We start from the raw sequence: 22,492 nt of genomic DNA, 5'->3' as shown, positions 1-22,492 counted from the left end.
AGGCAATTGTATTGTATTTGAACATTATGTAGGCTTATCGATTATTATGCCCCAGACGGTGCGTCGACTCGGCCGATATCTTAATTCGGGCTGATTTGTGTCCCAGACGGACTCCCTGCCCTGGTCTCCCGTCTCCCTGCCCTGGTCTGGTCTCCCGTCTCGGCGGCGCTGTCTGCGCGTCTCCACGGTGCCATGTCATGCCAGCCTGCCCTGGTCTCATATCGAGATGCACTTCTCCCCCCCTGCTTTTCCTTGATGCGTAACATCTATTTAAAAAACAAACTATGTACACCTAGCCCGTACTGTCAGGGTTTCTTTTTTTTGTCTGGAGATGATTGTGTGGTATATGGCCTATATTATGGTGTAGGCTATAGGGTCGAGTATCAAATTGTGCTATTTGGGCACATTGTCACCCGACCTGTCGGAAATGATTAATGCCCGAAAATCCTGGCCAGAACGTGGGTGTCTAGTCTACACATCTGGTCTTGGCCCCCGGGTATGACCAGGTACTCCACCGACCCCCAGGCGGAATCCTTCATGTACAGAACGAATGCATTTGAGCCTAATTTACAGTCCAGCCAGTCTTCACATGTTGAGACCTAACACGTAATCTATTTCTAACACAAAGGAGGCACCAGCAGGGCCTGGATCAATCTGTCTCTCAGATCACTATAGGCATTTTGACAATAGCCTACTGATTGATTGCCCCCTTTTAAGGTTGGACTGACTGATCAACCCATGGCTGGGTTATTGAAGTGTGACTCCATCCGGGGGTACTCTTTCAGAAGTAGGATGAAGTTGCTCGTAGACACTGATTAGCTACCTCACCTGCTGTGGAATCTCTGAGTATACACCCTCTCTACCTATGGCACAGGGGCCGTTAACCTTTGGACCGAGGCTATGTTGAATCAACAACACTCAATAAATGATTGATATTGTTGTTAATATACCAGGCATTTCATAGGCAGCAGCAAAACATGTGTTTGATACACAGCACAGTGGACATACAGTTTAAGGAGTATGGTACCATCCTCCTCCATATACTAGACTACATACATATACTAGACTATACACACTACATACATATACTAGACTATACACACTACATAGGCTACATTACATACAGACTACATACTAGTCAGTATAGAATACAATATGGGAGTATATACATGTACAATCTAGCCTACTGTAGGTCATATGTAGTTTATATAGTAGAGGATGAATACACAGTGTGTGAGTAATAAGTGCTGGTTACAGAAAGGTCAAAAGGCTTTTGTCTATCTGGATTGGCTACATGCTGTCAGAATTTCCCAGCTGCCCATCCTGGTTTCCTCATTCCAGTGTGCCGTAGGTCATTCCAGTGCGCTGTAGGTCAGATGTCTTCCTTCCAGAGTTGTTGTTGTGTGTTTCTCTGCCCTCTGGGGAGTTTTTCCTTGGTTTGCTTATTTATTTATTTATTTACATTTTATTGAAATGTTTACCCCTCTGGGGGTCGACAGTTGGGTGTTAGTTCATATTGCTTGTATTGTATATTGTTTGTTTCTATTCTTATTGTAAAGCACTTTGGGTCATTTATCTAAAAAAAAACTAAAAAAAACGCTATGCATTTGATTAATTGATGAAGGAGTGGCCTAAGGAGAAAAGCCACTCTCTCTGGGTGCGTTCCAATAGTCCAAAGTGGCTTCCTTTCGTCATCCCCCTTGCCTTTCATCTTCACTAAATAGAAACTGATAGAAAAATGTGAAAGCTCCATTGTTAGATGGATACTCAATTCTAGCCCTCCCCCCTCCCCCAACCTTTTGAGATGCACACTATATCTCTTCCTCTTTCTCCCCCCCTCCTCCCCCATATAGCTGTGGCGGCAGTAAAGCGGCAAGTCATGTGAAGTGTGTCGACCCCCAAAGCCCTGAACTCTGACCCCTGCGAGGTAACAGATGGTCTATTTCTGGCTCGACTGGACCCAGGAGATCCTTTCCCCCCCCCCCCCCCTCCTCCTCCTCCTCCTCCTCCTCCCCATCAGCTGGTCCTGAACTTCAGAACCGTTTTGGTACCGTGTCGGAGCGGAGCACACCAGCGCCCCTGTGAGCCGGTCCTGACACCAGCGCCTTGGGCATGCCTCAGGTAAGGGAGACCAGACAACGGGTCTTTAGAAACGGAACCGATGTTTCGACATGTTTGGACTTTTAGGTTTCTGTTTCCCAGTAATCATCCTGTTTGGTGAAACCAGTTATACACGCTGGGCACTGTGCTGCTTCTGTTAAATGTGTGTGTCTGTGTGTGTGTCTGTGTGTGTGTGTGTGTGTGTGTGTGTGTGTGCGTGTGTGCGTGTGTGCGTGTGTGCGTGTGTGCGTGTGTGCGTGTGTCCACCCCCAGCCGGGTATGAATGGGATGGAGCCTGCGTTCGGCGAGGCCTACGGGAGTCACAGGTGCCTCCTCAGCCCCTACCCGCTGGCCGTCTCGCCGCTGGGGGGCCGGACCGAGTATGACCAGGTGAGACCGCCGTGGAGACCCCCACCTTTTGAGATGAGAATCATTCTTTGTGATTTGGTGTGTTCTGAAGCTTTTTTTGGGGGGGGGGGTTGGCGGTAAGCCTAGAGGTTAGAGAGGTTGGCTAGCGTTCGGAAGGTCACCCGGTTCGATCGCCCCCCCCTGCCTCAGGAGGGAGCCGCACGCGCCCTTGAGCAAGGCACTTAACCTTTAATCGCTCCAGAGGGGTGCCGACAATGGCTGACCCCTGTGTCTAGAGCGAAACGTACCACATCACCAACGATCGACTGAAGTCGATCGCACGGCAATAAAATGTTATATTCCGTTATATCGTGACGTTAGAATAATAAGGTTCTATCTCCATTTTTGTCAAAATTTAGTTTTTTACATATTCTGATCCATTAGGTGTTTATTTTTTTATTTTGTTATATAATATTTTATTCAATTTGCACAACATAACAATCAGACAGCACAGGTATTGTCAAGTTACAAAACAAAAACAATGGTTAGCATACATGGGTTGCATTAGTACACTGGACATACTGTATATGACATATCAAACACAACAGAATCACATCAAAGGTAAAGAGACTACAAAAGCAAAACAAATGACTATGATTTATTTGTGAAAACAAATCGCGGGCGCCCTTTCTGCAGTAGGTCAACTAAATCATCAGGAAGATAATCAAGAAAGTGATTTTACTAATATTTTTGGTTTCAAACTGTTGTACGCCCATGCTATCTCTGAGAGATGGTATTGCATGAGGCCCTGTCCGGCCTTTGGCCAGTCGAGCAAGGAGCCTGCCGGGTTTGTTACCAGATTCAAATAATCTATGCCTGGCGAAAAACATTGCCGATTCTGCTTTTTGAGTTAGCAATTGGTCTAGGGCGGATCGAGCCGCCTCTAGCTTTTTTAACACAGCTGTGGAGGAGGAGGTTTTAAACTCTCTATCCAGGGTTTTAATCTGTTGCTCAAGCTCCAGTTGACTTGCCATTGATGCTTTTTTTAATGCTGCTGTATAGGATATTATGGCCCCCCTCAAGAATGCCTTACCCGTTTCCCATAGTGTAGAAGCAGAAATATCAGGTGTGTCATTCGTGGAAATAAAGAGTTCCCACTGTGTTTCTAAGTATGTTAAAAATGTGGGATTGCTAAGAAGGGACTGGTTCAAACGCCAGTGTCTAGATAGGGGGTCATAGTAGGGTGGTAGGAATTCAATAGTAACTGAGGAATGGTCTGAAATAGCGCACGTGTTGATAGAACAGGCCTTGGTTCTGTCTAAAATTAATCGTGATACAAAAATATAATCAATTCTCGAGAAAGAATGATGAGGGTGAGAGAAAAATGTAAAGTCCTTCTCTTGGGGATTCACGATTCTCCATACATCCAGTAGGCCAAGGTCTGAGCATAACTCGTTTGTAATTTGAGCCATTTTGGAAGGAGGTAGGGTTTTAGGTGGGCTATGATCCATTTCTGGAGCCAGACCACAATTAAAATCTCCTCCAAGTATTACATAGGGTGGGCTAATAGAAGAAATATCAGACAGTAATTTAGAGTAAAATGAGCTATCAAATGTATTTGGGGCATAAACACTACCTATAAGGACATGTTCCCCATATAGAAACCCAGTGATGACAACAAACCTTCCCTCTGTATCTTGGATAACTTTATCAAGTGTAAACGTAAGGTGTTTGTGGATAAGTATTGCTACCCCTCTGCTCTTTGAGTTGAAAGATGAATAATATATCTGGCCAACCCAGTCTTGTTTTAATTTTAAGTGTTCAAGGTCGGTGAGGCGAGTCTCTTGTAACAGTGCCACTTGCACCTTATCTTTTTTTAAGTATTTTGCGTCTTTTCACCACATGGTTAATACCTTTGACATTCAGTGTAATGATTTTAGTGTTACTCATATTGTAGAGTACTTTCCAGATACCAAATGAAAATGATACAATTTAAACAAAAAAAGCAACCCATTAGAATGAAGAATTTGTTATAAACATGAATGAATGATGAATGGACTTTATTGTCATTGCTACAGTACAGGTACCAAACAACGAAATTTAGGAGGGGTGGCTCCCCTGGTGTTAGGAAAGGGAAAAGAAAAACACTTTTAGAAAAAAAAATCACAAGAAGGTAAGGAGCTGGTTTACATAAATAAAGGCTATGTACACTATCCACTGTACTATACTGTACAGATAGTCAACTAGGGTTGTCATATTGCACAATAGTATTTTTTCACGTTATTTAAAGTGTCACAGTTTGCAGGCTTGAAATGTACATGTTTGTGCCTCAGCACTACACCTGATTTTTTCATTTCATTTTTTACATGCCCATCTCTAGGAGATGGGAGAACAACAAAAACCTTCTCCATGCCTAAAAAACAATGCAAATAAGAAAACAGCAATGAAGTATACAGGCAGTGGAGAACTAACACAGAACTAAGACAAAGATGGTAGTGTTAAAGGGGTACGTGCTGCTAAAAGGAGGTAATCGCTTCTGGAAAAAAGAAAAAAAATCCAGATCTTACCCCCGCTCCCACACAACAAGTTACGAACATAAAATAATGCATATCATCATTCTGGCCACCTAGATCAACATCTGTAGCTATAACGGTGTCCAACATATAGGGATCACTTAATTGTTGTTATTAATATGCGAGAATACTGAACTAATGTAAAGGGGACCGCACATATAAAACGTCGCCCACCCGAGAGAAAACGAGCACAGTCATGTATAGTCAGCATTGAGACCTTTAAGTCTTATGTGGAAATGCTCTCTCGAGGAAAAAATAAAATAAACTCACCCAATCTCCAGTAGGCTACATTATAGCAGTGGAGAGATCTAATTAAAACAAAATGAAAGTAGTGTTGCTCGGCGGTGTCTTCTGTCAGTCTCTATCCCAACGTGTTGATGAAGGTCTCTGCCTCTCTCCGTGATTCAAACTTGTGCCCTGTGCCGTTGTAATTTACAGTCAGTGTAGCAGGGAAACGCATGCTGAATGTTTTTTTTTCCCGCTTCGGCGAGTCTTGCTTGTAAACCGCTCACTGTGTCTTCCACGTCCGACACTTGTTGTTCTGCCTCGGTAATGCGTGTGGACTGGGCTTCTATGGTTGTGGAAATTCTGTCCAGAACTCCCGAGATCTTAGATAGCTTCTCTTCCACAATGTCACTGAAGTTTTGAGTTAGCTCGCGAATCAATGCTTTGGTGTCTGTAGCTAGCGGAGGTTCGTAGTTTTTCAACGGTGAGTTAATGTCTGCTGTTTGGCTAGCAACCTGGGTAGCCTAGGGCTAGCTGCCTGCGCACATTTCTTTGGCTGAATTTCCGTTTGTTTCGACATAGTTTGTCAGAGATGGACACTTCTTTCTTGTCGACAGTTAACACAACACTGTATTAGTAAAAAAGAAGTTGAAATATGTGCATAAAATTGCTAATAATATAAGTATAAATGTGTGAGAGCGGGAGCTCGGCGAAAACACGTCTTTCAGTCAGCCATCGTCACGTGACCCCCCCATTAGGTGTTTATTAATGTCTGTGTGGTGTTATCCTTAAAATGTTGACATTTTTTTAGTTAGTAATTAATAAAATACAAAGGTTCCATCTCACAAAACATAATGGAATGTAAAAACGTTGACGCTGAATATCTCTGAACTACCCTAAACGGAGATAGAACCTTATCATTCTAAGCTCACGATATTTCATTAAGGGCGCATCTTAACCCAACAAATGCTCCCCTGTCTCTCCCTCCGCCCCCCCCTCCCCCCTCTCCCCCTGTTTCTCCCCCCCCCCTCAGAGCGTGGTCCTGATGCTGGGCTCCCCGGCCACACCGCGCAAGCGCCCCTTCGAGCTGCTGAGCGACCTGGTGGACGACGGCGGCTTCAGCGAGGACCTGCTGCACCCGGAGCGGTGGGACGTGTCGGCCCTGGATGACATCACCCGCTACACCAAGCTGGGCCTGGGGGGGGAGCTGGTGAGCGCCGAGGACGCCGTGCTCATGAGCCGCTGCTGGGGGGCCAGCCGGGAGGAGGAGGAGGAGGAGGAGCTGAGGAGGAAGAAGACGACGACGCCACACGAACCCTCCGTCACGACGCGCCACGCCCGGGACGCGGGGACGACGGCGGGGGCGGGGCGGGGGGAGGAGCTACTACACACGGTCGCCGCCGCCGTGGCGATGGGGAAGGACACGAGGCACGGAGGAGGAGGAGGAGGAGGAGGAGGAGAGGTGGGGGTGAGGGCGCGCACGGTGGAGGTGTACCAGGTGGAGCAGGAGGAGGCGGAGGTGGCGGCGGCAGGGGCGGGGGCGGCGGCGGCTGCGGCGGCGAGGGTGGCCGTGGGCGTGGCCTCGGGGGGCTCGGTCCTGGAGCACTGCAGCAGCGAGGAGCACAACTACTCCCTGACGCAGGGGGACAGACCCTCGGGGGGCTCGGACACGGAGGGGGAGGAGGAGGAGGAGGAGGAGGAGGAGGAGGAGGAGCGGGGGGGGTGGGAGGGACGGCAGGGGGAAGAGGAGGAGGAGGAGGAGAAAAGGGAGGAAGAGGAGGAAGAGGAGGAGGAGGAGGAAGGGGAGGAGGGGGCGGAGGAGACAGCGGCGGAGGCGGGACTCTCCAGCTCGTCCGAGACAGAATGCGGTGAGTTAGACCTGGTTGGGTTCTAAATCAATCAATCGAATAAATGTTTGTGTGTGTGTGTGTGTGTGTGTGTGCATGTATGTGTATGCGTGTGTTAGGCTAATGCACCCACCCCCCCAGTCTCACCTCCAAATGTCTTAGTCTCAGATAAGCCAAATCTCAGAGGTTTCACTGAGGAGTCACTGATCCTTCCCTGGCATCACCGTCGCTCTCTCACCTTTTTCTGGGTTGTTTTGTGGGTCATATTTCTGCAGTCGCAGGGCTGACATTGTGGTGCTCTATTGTAGGTGTGTGTGTGTGTGTCTCTGTGTCTGTGTCCGTCTCTGTGTCTGTGTCTATGTCTGTGTGTGTGTGTGTGTCTGTATCTGTGTGTGTGTGTCTGTGTCTGTGTGCGCGCCCGCATGTGTGTGCGCTTGTGTGTGCGCGTGTGTGTGTGGCTGTGCTATTCCGCCACAAGCACAGACAGAGCAGTTGCGGCAGACTAGATAAAAGCGTCGACCTTGGTGTTCGGTGTGTCGGCCAGACAAAGCCGCCGGTCCCCCCAGACACAGACAAGCCTTTCCCCTTACATAACAATACGTAACAAAGCGTTGACGTTTGCGGATCCGGGACAAGGCTCTGAATCAGGCTGTTTCTGTCTGAAACGGGGTTGTTACACAGTAGTGGTCAGTACCGAGATGTCGTTATCTGTATCTTAAACCATCCAAATGATCTGTGTCTGTATTCTGGATGGAAGAGGGGAAGTGGGTGTGGTTTCTATCACGGTTTCTACGTCACGGTAAATCGGGGCAAACGTTGTATTTTCGAACTTGATACTCATTGGGAATGCAGTTTTTGTGCCTTCAAAGCATCGACCTGATTTAATATTGGCATATACAGTGGCGAGAAATAGTATGTGTGAACCCTTTGGAATGAATTGGTGTTCTGGATGAATTGGTCATAAAATGTGATCCGGTCATCTTCATGGAAGTCACAAGTATACACACGCAACGTCCTTCTGTTGCAAACAGAATGGGCATTTTTATCTTGTGGCCATCGACAATGGCTGACACACACACACACACAACAAACACAACAAACATAATGGCTGACACACACACACACACAACAAACACAACAAACATAATGGCTGACACACACACACACACAACAAACACAACAAACATAATGGCTGACACACACACACACACAACAAACACAACAAACATAATGGCTGACACACACACACACACACAACAAACATAATGGCTGACACACACACACACACACACACACACAACAAACATAATGGCTGACACACACACACACACACACACACAACAAACATAATGGCTGACACACACACACAACAAACATAATGGCTGACACACACACACACACACAACAAACATAATGGCTGACACACACACACACACACACAACAAACATAATGGCTGACACACACACACACACAACAAATATAATGGCTGACACACACACACACACAACAAACATAATGGCTGACACACACACACACAACAAACACAATGGCTGACACACACACACACACACACACACACACAACAAACATAATGGCTGACACACACACACACACACACAACAAACATAATGGCTGACACACACACAACAAACATAATGGCTGACACACACACACACAACAAACATAATGGCTGACACACACACACACACACAACAACCACAATGGCTGACACACACACACACACAACAAACATAATGGCTGACACACACACACACACAACAATTATAATGGCTGACACACACACACACAACAAACATAATGGCTGACACACACACACAACAAACATAATGGCTGACACACACACACACACACACACAACAAACATAATGGCTGACACACACACACACACACACAACAAATATAATGGCTGACACACACACACACACACAACAAACATAATGGCTGACACACACACACACACACACACACAACAAACATAATGGCTGACACACACACACAACAAACATAATGGCTGACACACACACACACACACACACACAACAAACATAATGGCTGACACACACACACACACACACACAACAAACATAATGGCTGACACACACACACACACACACAACAAACATAATGGCTGACACCACTCACAACAACGCTAGCAACAATTAGGTGGTGGGTTCGTTTCCCGCTGGGACCATATATGCTGAAAATGTATGCACTCACACTGCAATGTAAGTCGCTTTGGATAGAAAGCATCAGCTAAATGGCATATGTTATATTATATTATATGTTATATTATTATTACAATATGTCAATAATGGCTTTTTTATCTGAATAATAACGAGCAAGCGTGGGTAGAATCTGTATCTGTTTCCACCTCATTATTTGTGCTTTCCCGAATAACATATTGGTATTCGGGTACATCCCTAGTGGTCAGGGAGTAATGAGTATAAGTGTTTAAGACTTTGAATTCTGTCCAAAAATTCCTTCACCTCCTGAATCTGAAGAAGTTGTTTGTTTGTTTTTGCTGCAAAAGCCTTTGTTTCTGGCATAGTCAAGATCTTTGTGTTTAGTTAGCTTATTATTTTTGGGACATTTGTGGGTGAGGCTATTGTGTGTGTGTGTGTGTGTGTGTGTGTGTGTGTGTGTGTGTGTGTGTGTGTGTGTGTGTGTTGTATTACATGGGACCTCATATTCACATCAAACCCACAGAGGCTGAACCAGAGAGGTGTCCAGGGGAGCGTCCCCAGAAGCGCCGGTGTTTCTGGGAGTACCGCCACGCCAGGGAGTCTGGGAGCAAGAAGAAACTGGGCGGGGAGGTCCGATGGTCCCTGTCCTGGAGCTCCAGCACCCTGCCTAGTACCCTGTACCGCCGGGAGGGTAAGAATACCTACTACTTATCCTACTACTTACCCTAGAACCTTACCTTAGTACCGTACCCTAGAACCTTACCCTAGTACCTTACCCTAGAACCTTACCCTAGAACCTTACCCTAGAACCTTACCCTAGAACCTTACCCTAGAACCTTACCCTAGAACCTTACCCTAGAACCTTACCCTAGTACCTTACCCTAGTACCTTACCCTAGTACCCTAGAACCTTACCTTAGTACCGTACCCTAGAACCTTACCCTAGAACCTTACCCTAGAACCTTACCCTAGTACCTTACCCTAGAACCTTACCCTAGAACCTTACCCTAGAACCTTACCCTAGAACCTTACCCTAGTACCTTACCCTAGTACCTTACCCTAGTACCCTAGAACCTTACCTTAGTACCGTACCCTAGAACCTTACCCTAGTACCTTACCCTAGAACCTTACCCTAGTACCTTACCCTAGTACCTTACCCTAGTACCCTAGAACCTTACCCTAGTACCTTACCCTAGAACCTTACCCTAGAACCTTACCCTAGTACCTTACCCTAGAACCTTACCCTAGTACCTTACCCTAGTACCTTACCCTAGTACCTTACCCTAGAACCTTACCCTAGAACCTTACCCTAGAACCTTACCCTAGTACCTTACCCTAGTACCCTAGAACCTTACCCTAGAACCTTACCCTAGTACCTTACCCTAGTACCCTAGAACCTTACCCTAGAACCTTACCCTAGAACCTTACCCTAGTACCTTACCCTAGTACCTTACCCTAGTACCTTACCCTAGTACCTTACCCTAGAACCTTACCCTAGAACCTTACCCTAGAACCTTACCCTAGAACCTTACCCTAGTACCTTACCCTAGTACCCTAGAACCTTACCCTAGTACCTTACCCTAGTACCTTACCCTAGAACCTTACCCTAGTACCTTACCCTAGTACCTTACCCTAGTACCTTACCCTAGTACCTTACCCTAGAACCTTACCCTAGTACCCTAGTACCTTACCAAGCGTTGAGTACCCAAGGAAACGATTAATCTTGAGATCGAATTTGCTCTTAAAGGGTTGGTTCAGGATGTTTTGACTGATGGATGGTTCCTTACCTTGAAAGTCATATATGGGCCAAGAGAAACTTTAATCCATGGTTCAGACTGACTTAAACCTCCGCTAACCAAAAGACAATGGGGGGGGAGCAACATTTTCTTTCAACATTTGTGGCCACACTCACCCCAAATAATGTTCACATACTACTTTGAGGTGATCTGGCCACAACATGTTGGCAAACATGTTGAGCGCCCATCAATCTCATGGAAGGAACCATTTTAACCCAAAATTCTGAACCAACCCTCTGTGTCACACTTATTTGGACATGCAGTATGTGGGTGCTCTCCATACGTACTGGACAGAGGAAGCATTAAGCTTCTTATAGCTCGAAGTTCAATGTAGTGATTCTCAGCTTTCATTCAATGGGATTTTTATTTGATTGTTTTGATCAGATTGGGGTTTTTTACCATTTAGAAAGAACTACATTTTAATAAACATACTCCCCCTTTCAGGACTCCAAACGTATTGGAAAAAAGTAATTTAATGTCCAAATAGTCCAAAAGTACTCAAATTCGGTCAACATTACTTTGCATGCAATAACTGCCTGAAGTCTGTGATCCATTGACCTCCACCAGACGCCGGGTATAATATGCTCTGCCAGGCCTGCACTGCAGACATCTTCAGTTGTGGCTTGTTTTGAGGTCTTTTTACCTCAAATCTTCATCAGGAACTGTTCAATTGGATTTCAATCTGAAGATTGACAGTCAAGAACTTTGTGGCCCTGAAAAAAACTGCCTAGTTGAAATGGCAGTATGTTTGATTCATTGTTTGAAGTGCCATCCAATGAATTTGGATGCATTTGCTTTTACTCCAGCAGACAATATGTTCTGTATACTTCACAATACATTTGGCTGCTGTTGCTGCAGCAGTAATATCATTAGTGGTGGTCTAGTGGATAGTGAGTTGGACTTGTGATCGGAAGGTTGTGAGTTCAAATCCCGCCTGAAGCCACACCACTACTAGTGTGCCCTTGGGTAAGGCACTTAGCCCTCAGTTACTCCAGGGGGAATGTCCCTGTAATTCGCAATTGTAAGTCGCTTTGGATAAAAGCGTCTGCTAAATGGCAAAATTATTATTAATTAAATTATTATCATTAAATATAGCCGCAAGCGGACACAATTAAGGACACAATTAAGGACACAAGGGTTAACCTCAAAACTGGTACACATCTCTGTTATGGCACTGTCTCAAAGAACACTAACTTTGAGATTGATTAGACTAACAATGACTGACATAGCCCTATTTGCATGTCATCATATTAATTTCCATGTAGCTGTGTATTTTTAGAAGTATTAACTTTGCAACCTTTGCAGGGACTGGTACAAGCTATGCAACAATTGTAGTATCAATTGCATATTTGGTGCTGATTAATACGCATGTAGCGTGGTCATTTTTTGACTTTGGGAACTTTTTGTTCTCTAACTTGTCTCGTACTTCTTATGTACCAAGTTTCATGTCGATCGGACTGGCGGTATAATTGAGTGTGTTTTTCACTAAATTCAAAGTAGCAGAAAATTGAATAGGATGCATCTTTTCCGCTTTTTTGTTCGACTTGGCGGATCTGCCAGTGTTGATTTGGTGTCTCTAGGACAAACAGTCCAAAAGTTATGGCCTCGCAAAGGCCTCGCGAATTTGAACAATTGGACGTGTTGCTATAGTGCCTATAGCGCTTGTGGAATTTTGGCGCCAAAATTGTTGAGTGGGAGTGGACTGAGGTCCTCTACGCGCCTGCCAAACAGCAAAAACAGTTTGCCAATATTTGTGGAAGTCATGGCCATTTATCGTGAAAACGGAACAAGGCTGAATAACTAACAGTTACACTGCGTGGGCTTGGACCCTAATTAAGACAAGTTAGCCAGTTATTTTGGCAGCTGTACATGCCCAACCATAGCACCCACTCCACCATGTTTCACAAATGAGGTGGTATGCTGTAAGTCTTGGACAGATCCTTTTTTCTCCAAACGTTCCTCTTGCATTCACTGATGATCATGATGATGTGTCTTATCTGTCCATTTTCCAGACCTCTGCAGGATTTTTAGGTACTTTTTTTGCAAAACTGTAACCTCACCATCCGTTTTGAGGATAACTAGTGGTTTGCACCTTGCAGTGAAGCGTCTTTAGTTTACCTGATGACGTATTCTGTGGATGGTGGTCTCTGACACATTCACACCTACCTCCTGGAGAGTGTTCCTGATCTGTGTTGTTTTGGGGTTTTCTTAATTATAGTGAGCATTCATCGGTCATCGACGTAGAAGTCGTCCTTGGCCTACAAGCCCATTTACTATTGCAGACTCCAAAGGCAAATGCTAAGCCTAGAGTCAATACTAGACATTGGCAGCTCTCTGATGCCTGCACAAATCATGTGCTAGAACACAATTTTCCAATACCTGAAACTATAAAAAGGGTTTCTAAAAAGCTGAAAACCTCTAGTTTAATCTCATAGCAATTGTTTGATATCAATCCATACTGAGCTAAATTTAACACTCTTTCCAATACTTATGGAGGGCACTGTCTGTTCTGCTCTGTTGCCCTCTAACCCCCGCCTCTTTCTCCATAGGAAAGAAGGGACGCCGTAAAGCACGGAAGACGGACGCCAGTGACCTGACCCCCAATCCCCAGAAGCTTCACAACATTGGGGAGCAGCTGCAGAAACTCAACACCGCCATCGACGGCATGGGCCCAGTCAGCAACCTTCCTGTGCTTGCTAGGGCCCGCTCCCGCAAGGAGAAGAATAAACTGGCCTCCAGGTATGGATGGATGGATGGATGGATGGATGGATGGATGGATGAATGGAAGGATGGAATTGGAGGTATTCCATATTTACTTCCTCTTTAGTCCTCTTCGTGTCTTGGTTAGCCTCCGGTCTGTAGCCCTGTTGGTCAGGGCTCCCGCATCAGGCCACACAGTCTTGTGTCCTTCTCCAGATTTCTTTTAGATGTCCTGTCTTTCTATTATCTGGTGCCTAGTGGAGGGCAGTCACAGAGTGGTGGTGGTAGTCTGCGCTCAGACCGGTGGTGCTTGAGTCCCCGACCTCCGGGACTTGCAGAGCTGACTCGCAAGTTTGGATGTTCACTGGCCTAAGCATTTCTGTACATATGAAGTCTTGCCCTGATGATTTACCACTTTTGGGGGGGGAAGAGAGGGGAGGAGACTAGGGCCCACTCCTACAGAGAGGAGTCCATCTAGCCAGGTATGGCTAGATGGAGGAGGGGAGTGGACAGGGAGTCAGGGAGAAGGTGACCATGAAAAATGGGTATAGGAATAAAGGTCATAAATAACGTGGAAGGGATGGAATGGGTTGGGCGGGGGGTGGGGGAGGGAAGGGTTGAAGGTGATTCGTTCCCCAGCTAGTGAATGTTAACTCTGGAAATAGTTCCCCAAAAGCTTAATCAATGTCTCTCTGTAAGAATAGTATGTAACGTTGGGCTACAGATCGGATTTTGGATAAAAGGCTAAATGGCATGTGCAGAACTTCTGAGTAACTCCTGTAAGGGATCGGGTATTTCCCTGCAGCCAGCGTGTCTTCCCTCCTGAGTGTGTGTTTAGTGTTGAAAGGAGAGCTTCCCTCTTAAACATGATGGAGTGTTAGGAGAGAACTTCCTGACGAGACTTCCTGTGTTCCGCAGGGCCTGCCGTCTGAAGAAGAAAGCCCAGCATGAGGCTAACAAGATCAAACTGTGGGGACTCAACCAGGAGTACGGTCAGTACCTGGCAACCGCAACCCAACACTCCCCACCCCATCATCCCCCTGACCTCACCTGGTTCACCTGTGAGAGAATCACCCTCACCCCTTTTCGAGGGGCCTTTCCACCCCTAGTCTTCCACATTCCAAACATTCCAGAAGGACACCCAACATTCCAAGGTTTTGATTTGACGGATGGGGCCGGGGACTTCAAAAGTGTGTGTGTGTGTCTGTGTGTGGACACGTGCAGACAAAAAGGCCATGTTAAAAAGGGGAGGGACCTGTATCCCTGACAACGCTAAAGCTGCATGTGTTAGCTGCCGTTACCAGGAGAGGAGATCACAGCGGTTTCTCCTCACTGAAACTCGTTAAAAATATTGTTACATCACTTGAACTGACTCATGTTATTTAACCCTCCCCACCCCCCCCCCTGCAGAGAACCTGTTGGGGGCGCTGTTGCAGATTAAGGAGGTGATTCGACAAAGGGTGGAGAGCAGCGGGGAGGAAGACACAGATGAGCGAGGGATGACCCAGAGACTGGAGGACATCCTCAAAGAGTCCAGTGGTGAGGGAGCGCGTCGGTCTGTCTGCCTGTCTGTCTACTGGCCTTGTTGATCTGTTGCACTCTTACCTGTGCCCAAGCAAGCGTCTCTCTTTCTGTCTTTCTCTTCTCCATTTTTTTCCCTTTTCCTGCTCTCCTTCCTCTTTTGAAATCCTTTTGAACCTGAGCGTGTGCGTGTGTGTGGCGCAGGTCCCCTGGTGGCTGGGAGGACCAAGGAGTTTGTCCAGAGGATCCTGGAGGCCAGCGCTGTGGTGCAGGGCGGCGGCGGTAAAGGCACCCCCCCAGAAGAGGAGACGGCTGGCTAACACCCCCCCGACGTCCACCACCACCCCATCAAGCCCCTCACACCTCTGATGAGACCCCATCCGACACAGCTGCCCTTCCCAACTGCCTTTGTCACCAGGGGGATAGGTGGGGATGGATGGAGGGAGGGAGAGAGGTAGGGAGGTGGGGAATGTTTCAGCACCCCCTCTCTCTCTCCCTCCTCAGTAGCAGTCTGTAAACTCACTTCTCACCACCACAAGCTACCGTGCGTGCGTGCGTAGGCGTGTACACGTGTACACGTACATACTGTATAAATGTGTGTGTGTGTGTGTGTGTGTGTGTGTGGTTAATCTATCCCTTTCTGTGAGCTGTATTTGTATCCCATTGTGCCTATTAATAGACATTGCACTGTTTGTAGATGGTTATCCTGTAGTTGTAGATGTTGGCAGGGGAGTTGGCGTAGGTTAGGGGCATCTGAGAGTAGGAAGTGTGTGGAAGTAGGGGGTCTCACCACCCGACAACTTAATCGGTGCCTATCACAGAGGGCACGAGTCAGCTTGTTTTTATATCTGTACCCCTTTGAGAAACACGTGACAAGAACTTGTCACAAGTTGTGTTTAGGAACGGTTCAACTTTTGATTCGTGTTGCCGAATCAAATGCCATGAACAGGAGCTGTCATGATGCCTTGCTCGATATATAGCATTTCTGTCAAAGCAATATATTTCCCCCCCCCCAAACGTTCCACAATGTTTTGGCCCTCCCGAACGCATCCCAGATGCTGGACACCCCTGTAGCTGTAGTCGCTAGCTGTAGCGAAGACTGTGGAGCTTTCGTGATCGAATTCTTTTTAAAAGTGAAAAAAAAAAGCGACGCACCTTAAATCGAAACCTACCAAAGATGATTTGAAACTGCCGAAAACAGACACTGACACGACCAGCTCTTACCCAATCCTCTCACGCCTCCAATCGTCAATTATCACTGTGCCGCAAGTATTGATTAATGAAACGTTGATCGTTTTGATGTTTACCCATACCACTTCCTTAAAGGATGACTATTTTTTTTTCTCTAAAGTCTACTTCATTAATCAGGATGAAGGACTCTAAATACCTAAGTCAAGAGGAAATCTGGGTAAGGTGGCGTGCAGGAAGTAACCGAAAGCTCCCATTGGTCTGCCTTTTAGCACTACAACTCAGCTGTGTGTGTGTGTGTGTGTGTGTGTGTGTGTGTGTGTGTGTGTGTGTGTGTGTGTGTGTGTGTGTGCGTGTGTGTGTGTGTGTGTGTGTGTGTGTGTGTGTGTGTGTGTGTGTGTGGTCCAACACGAAAAGGGATGTCCTCAATGCCTTCTCAATGCCCTCTGCTCAACTCTTGATGTGAATTTTTGTAGTGCACCTTTTTCTGAATTACTCGTTTTCATTGCCAGTCTAAAACTGTTGTAGAGCTGGAAAATGTTTGTTAAGTTTGTTGCTGTTTCTTTCTTTTTTTTTGCAAAGCCAAGTCCCACATAGTGGGTTTGTCTCAGAGAGTTTGAGTTTGGCCTTTTTGGGCCAACTAAAATGTGGTCTTTGCAGAATTTGGACCGTGTACACCAAGTGTTCAAGGTGTTTTTGTGTTGTCAAATGCACCAGTTATGGAAAACATATTTGCACTGCGGTGGGTACAACCAAGCACCTTCAAAGAGGTTTGTTGGATCCTCCCCAAAAAATGTATCTGCACCTTTTTAAGATGATTAAAAAGTCATTTTTGTTTGTTCAGTGTGGTGCTTTGGTGAAAGGCAACACCTGAGCTGAGATATCATTGTTGACAGTACAGCTGTCTGTGAGAACATCCTGTAGAATGGGCAACGTGTTTGCATGTTGAACGCCTTTCTGAAGTGCCTAGAGTTCTAAGTCACGGGGACCTACAAGTATGCCTGTTGTAAAAACCTAGCTTTGAGGATATCGACTTGGACCCAGAGTTTTACCTGACCATGTGACCTAACCTGCAAAAACTACAGGCCCCACTTAGTCTGACACGATCGACCCAGATGAAGCAACCAAAAGATGAAATTAAGATTTTAAAAAATGCTTCATGAACGACAGGCCCTGTCGGCCCCACGCCACCGGTCCTCCCCACGCCGTTGATGTGGGCTTAAAGAGAGAGGGGAGGGGGGGACTGATCACCATGGTGATGTTGAGCAATACTGTTCTGTTTCCTGAAGGGGAACCAGCCTTCAGAATCTTGGGGGGCTGCATTCCAAAGCCAGCGTTCCATAAAACGTTCCACACCTATGGAAACTCCATCTCTGGCCCCGACAAGGATGATTAAACTTTTAACTCTTTTGGTTGTCCAGAGTCCGGAGCACTAGCTGTGGTGGTCCTCCCAGCTGAGGTGTACAATATTCAGAGACCCCTATTTACTCCAAAGTATAGGTGTTATGTTAGCTTGTGGTAAATACTTAGTTTTGGACCACTGGGACACAACTTAAATCGGCTTTAACCGGGGGAACGTGAGTGTGGCACTGCTACTGTTGAACGCAGCCCTAAGCCCCTGGAAGAGAAACTGATGCCAAAGACAGATGGTCTGTGGGTTAGGAGAAGATATACTGTCTACAGGGGGAGGAGGAACAAGCGGGTGGCTCTGGTGTCAGACACTGCTTCTAGGGGGGGGGGGGGGCATCGTTCTTCCCCCAAATCACACAGAAACATACTGTCATCCAAATTGGGTTTCTCTCTACGTTAAACCTATCGTGTTCATGCAAAGACCCACACATCTTTGGTCTGTCATTGTGGCCAGTAATAATAATCTCCTGGTCGTGCCGGTCTTTGGTGAGAACCGGAGGAGGAGCTGTAGTCGTAGGTTGGTAACTGTAGTCGTGTAGTCACGTTCCCTCCTTCCCCACTTTTCAGTGACGACGCTCCACCTCCACGAACAGAACGAGCCCGTGCCAGTGAAGTCGCACAATCTCCGGCAAAGCAGCCCCCTTCACATCCTCTCCTGCTGCTTTTTTGCAACAGCAACAACAACAACAATAATAATAATAATAACATGTGGAAAGATCGGTAGAGAGGTTTATTCCACACTAAACATTTCTTTTTCCTGTTCACCCAACCCCCCTACGGTGTTTAGGGTTAACTGTGTGTCTATAGAGGGAGTGGCTGCTCTTGGCAAGGCCAGGACATTCCTGCTACCCAGCTTCTCAGAACGAGCTATGTTTATATGTACCTGGAATCGATGAGCGGCGCCTGGGGAAGGCTAGTGGATTCAGATCTCCGCCTTCGGTAACCGCCGATAGGTGGATACTTATGAAAGTCAGCTGTCCCTAGATACTCTTCTATGGGCAGTTTTTCACACTGCTGGTTAAGTTTAGGATTTGGTAAGGGGAAGCTGCTAGATCTGTTGTCAGAATCCTGGCATATTATGCAGAGCAAGGATAAGCCGGCTGATAACAAGACTTTATATTTAATTAAATAATCCGATTCCTATCTGACATACTTGCCATTGGAAGGGGGAGCGAGCCAATTCAGAAACCCGTCTCTACCCGGATGTGGTCACTGTTGTTGTCAGAAGGAAATATTCTAGAATGCCTTGGAGCACTCGATACAAGGGCTTGATTAAAATTCCCCTTTAAAAACTGTATTACTTCTGAATTTTGGAAGACTTCTTTTTCCGCCAAATGTATATGAATTGGTTGAAAATGTGAAAAAGAAAAAAGTAATGTCAACTTAAAGAAAGCAACAAAAAAAAGATGTTTGTCTGTGTTTAGAACACATGTTCCGCTTGCTCTTTTGAAGACAGGAACAATATTCCTTTCCATGGATTAAAGTGGTTGAAGGAATGAAGGTGAAATCTCCCTCTCACAAAGTGTGTATGTGTGTGTAGGTCTGTGTGCTAACTAACGTGCTGAATAGGGTCTGTAAAACTACACTGGTGGGATTCTGCTGACCCCTGAGTGCCTGTCCCTGTCCTGCCTACTGCCATTGTCCTTACAGAGACGGGCTCTCCTGTTTCAAAGACCAGGGTTAGAGGGTTAGACCGAGACAGGAGAGAGAGAGCTCGGGGACTCCCAGGGCCGTCATCTAAACCCCAATTAAAACGCTCCCAGCCAGACAGACAGACAGAGGCAGACTCACCATCCGCAGCAAAAACCAATGATGATTTTGTTTGTTTTGTTCTGAATTGAATAAGAACTAAGCACTAAGTAGGGGAGCGGATGTTCCCGGACATGGAGAGGAGCCTCTGAGATGAGACGACAGACACGGATACATTCCAGAACGCCGTCATGTCATATACTGTACAGCAACCCCCCTCCCCTCTCTCTCTGTACACCCCCCCCTCCTCCTCCCCAAACCCTCCTTCTGTCTTGAATAATCCAGTTATCACAATACTACAGCAAGGCTTTGGACTTTGCAATGCTCCTTAATAACATGCCTATGTACAACTCCTTTCTCAGTAACCATAATGAATTAAAAAAAAACTTAATAGTGAAAAAAGCAACAAGAAAAAAAACAACAAAGTGCCGTACAAATAGAAAGCCTAATATTTTTTTGTTTTTGTTTTGTGTGAGTGTTCTGTACACCTGTATAATGTATATTTTAATATTTATATGCAGCTGTTGTATTAAAGTATATTTTTAAAATAAACATCCTACTATGTGTTCCTTCTGGTCTGACTGGTGGGGCAGGCCTGCAGAGCATCTTGACCAGGACTTGCATCCCAACATTCTTAAAAGCCTTCCCCTTCCTTGTTTCATTTCCTGCTTCGCTAGCCATCTGACAGAAAGAGCAATGATTTCTCTCTCTTTCCTCAGTGTACTCTTGTTCACTCCCCCCCCCCTCATTCATCTAAAAAAAGAAAGGCGTGTAGGAAACCGAAATGACCGAGTGCACACTTTGTGGAGGAGGAGGAGGAGGAGCACTGAGGAAATCACAGGTGGGTAAGGGAAGAAGGGACAGCGTTTTAAAAACATTGGCACTGACTGTTTACCCATGATGCTAGCCTGTCACGCCCTGCAAACAGTCATTACCACAACCCGTTGAACCAGCCTGGTGTAGTTGGAACTTTCAAAGAAGTCACAAGGACTGGAATGTTTTTTGTTTTTTTCAACAACCACTGATTTATTAGAACAGACTTGTTGGTGTTTTTTCTTGACATCCGTGTTGACATTAGTCTTCCAGAATTAGAAACAAGTTCTTTGCATTATTATCCAAATATTGCACACCACCCAGCTCTGACTGAGATTAACCATGGTCCGGGTTGATTGGTCCCTTCGTTAGGAGTCGACGATTCTAAATGTCGGCCCCTTCCAAAGAAACGTCCCAAAAAAGTGATCAAAGACTAAACGAGGGAGGACCAGCGAAGACGCGTCCTCGTATGAGGACATGATCACATTCATAATTCATCATTCTGGTTTGAGGATTTCAACAGTAAAACCAAAACATGAAGGACAGGTGTCAAATGTACATTAAAATGACAAATACTACGTTTCTATTGGATTCAGACATTGACAATACATACGATGATTAGCATTGCCATAGCTTTTTCATCAACGACAGAAAACAAAAAGCCCAAAAAGGACTTGAGAGACTTCGCTGATTGAATATTTACAGTACAGGGCAGATGAAGAGCTGGTTGGTAACACATACTGGCAGTTTGACTGTGTGTGTCTGACAGTGTGTGTGTGTGTGTGTGTGTGTACTATTTGCAAATCACAATACATCGATTTCAATTAATTTCCTGCTGTCAAGCCGTTCAACATTCTTCCTTCAGCTCGTCATCAACTGGCTCCAGAACAGTCCTTCTCGACACGATCACAACAATTGTGGAAAAAAATAAAAAGCCAACTTCGACAGTTGAGGTACAATGACATTCTGCAACGATTTTAATTCCTCGTCGATTTTATTTTCTTCGCAAATCAGTGCAAGCGTTTCCCATTTGCAACAATTAAAAAAAAACTATCCCGACTATAGGAATTATTCTGGAATGATTCCTGATTCACTTCCTTCTTGGGGCGTTTCAGAGGAAAGTCGAGTGAGACAAACATGTCGTCTCCTCACAGGCTGCGTTCCGGCCTGTCTTCTTTTTTCGGTGTCCTCGGGTCTGAGAAAGGAGCTTTTCAATTAAATCTATTATTAGTATTAGTATTATCCTCCTCTGACCTGCACTCGGTCATGTCCCCTCACACGTCCCCTCACACATCCCCTTGACGGGACTGGGGATTGTGAACTCTAGGTCCACCGTGTTTTTTCTTATCATGATTCCACCTTCCCAGTCCTAGCAGCAGATGTGGAGGGGAGTGAATGAGGGCAGATTTGGAGGTCAACTTCCTGGAACGAGACACGGACACTCGTGGTGAGAGTGGCCAACTGGATAAGCATCACAGCTGACTGAAAGTCACCCCGGTTAAACCGAGGTGTAAATTACACAGGAAAAGGCCCACAGAGCGGACCGCTGTAAGAGGAGACGTACACAATGAAAATGGCTCTGTTATCAAAATGGCCTCCCTCCTCCTCCACAGTCATTCGGAATGGCTCTGAAAAAGGTAAACCAGTCGTTTCCAACGTTCACATCTGACAGTTTTTTTTTACTCTGCTCATACTTGTATGATCGGAATGTTCTTTTTCAACACAAAGCTCTGTGTCCACATGACCTAATCGCAAATGGAATGTCCCTTCCGCCGTCTTCCGCAGGGTCAGTCCTTAGCCGAACAGGTCCACATTTCCCACGTTCCATCCTGCTTACTCAGGGTTCCAAAGAACGCAAACAATCTTGGGGGAGGAGGGGAGGGGGGGGAGGGGGGCACATTCACCTCTACTGTTCAACCTAGGTGACACATACACCCCACCCCACTACACCCCCCCCCCCCCCCCCCCCCTCCTCGGCCTAGACGCTGATCCAGGTTCACGTTGTGGTCTTTCCCCCC

General features: G+C 46.1%; 1 protein-coding gene across 1 annotated transcript; it reads left to right on the top strand.

Annotated features, from left to right (window-relative positions):
- Window positions 1-2,028: 2,028 nt before the first annotated feature.
- LOC308149705 (uncharacterized protein) lies at window positions 2,029-17,175 on the top strand. Its single transcript, XM_080522603.1, has 9 exons — window positions 2,029-2,121; window positions 2,374-2,490; window positions 6,280-6,907; window positions 7,022-7,114; window positions 9,822-9,989; window positions 13,643-13,832; window positions 14,712-14,785; window positions 15,204-15,332; window positions 15,519-17,175. The coding sequence occupies exons 1-9, from the start codon at window positions 2,113-2,115 to the stop codon at window positions 15,632-15,634; spliced, it is 1,524 nt and encodes a 507-aa protein (XP_080378729.1). The 5' UTR covers window positions 2,029-2,112; the 3' UTR covers window positions 15,635-17,175.
- The last annotated feature ends 5,317 nt before the right edge of the window (window positions 17,176-22,492 follow it).

The sequence above is a fragment of the Nansenia antarctica genome (assembly GCF_963989245.1).
Source record: "Nansenia antarctica genome assembly, chromosome: 2".
NCBI classification, from domain to species: domain Eukaryota; kingdom Metazoa; phylum Chordata; class Actinopteri; order Argentiniformes; family Microstomatidae; genus Nansenia; species Nansenia antarctica.
This window is presented reverse-complemented; position numbering and strand designations above follow the sequence as displayed.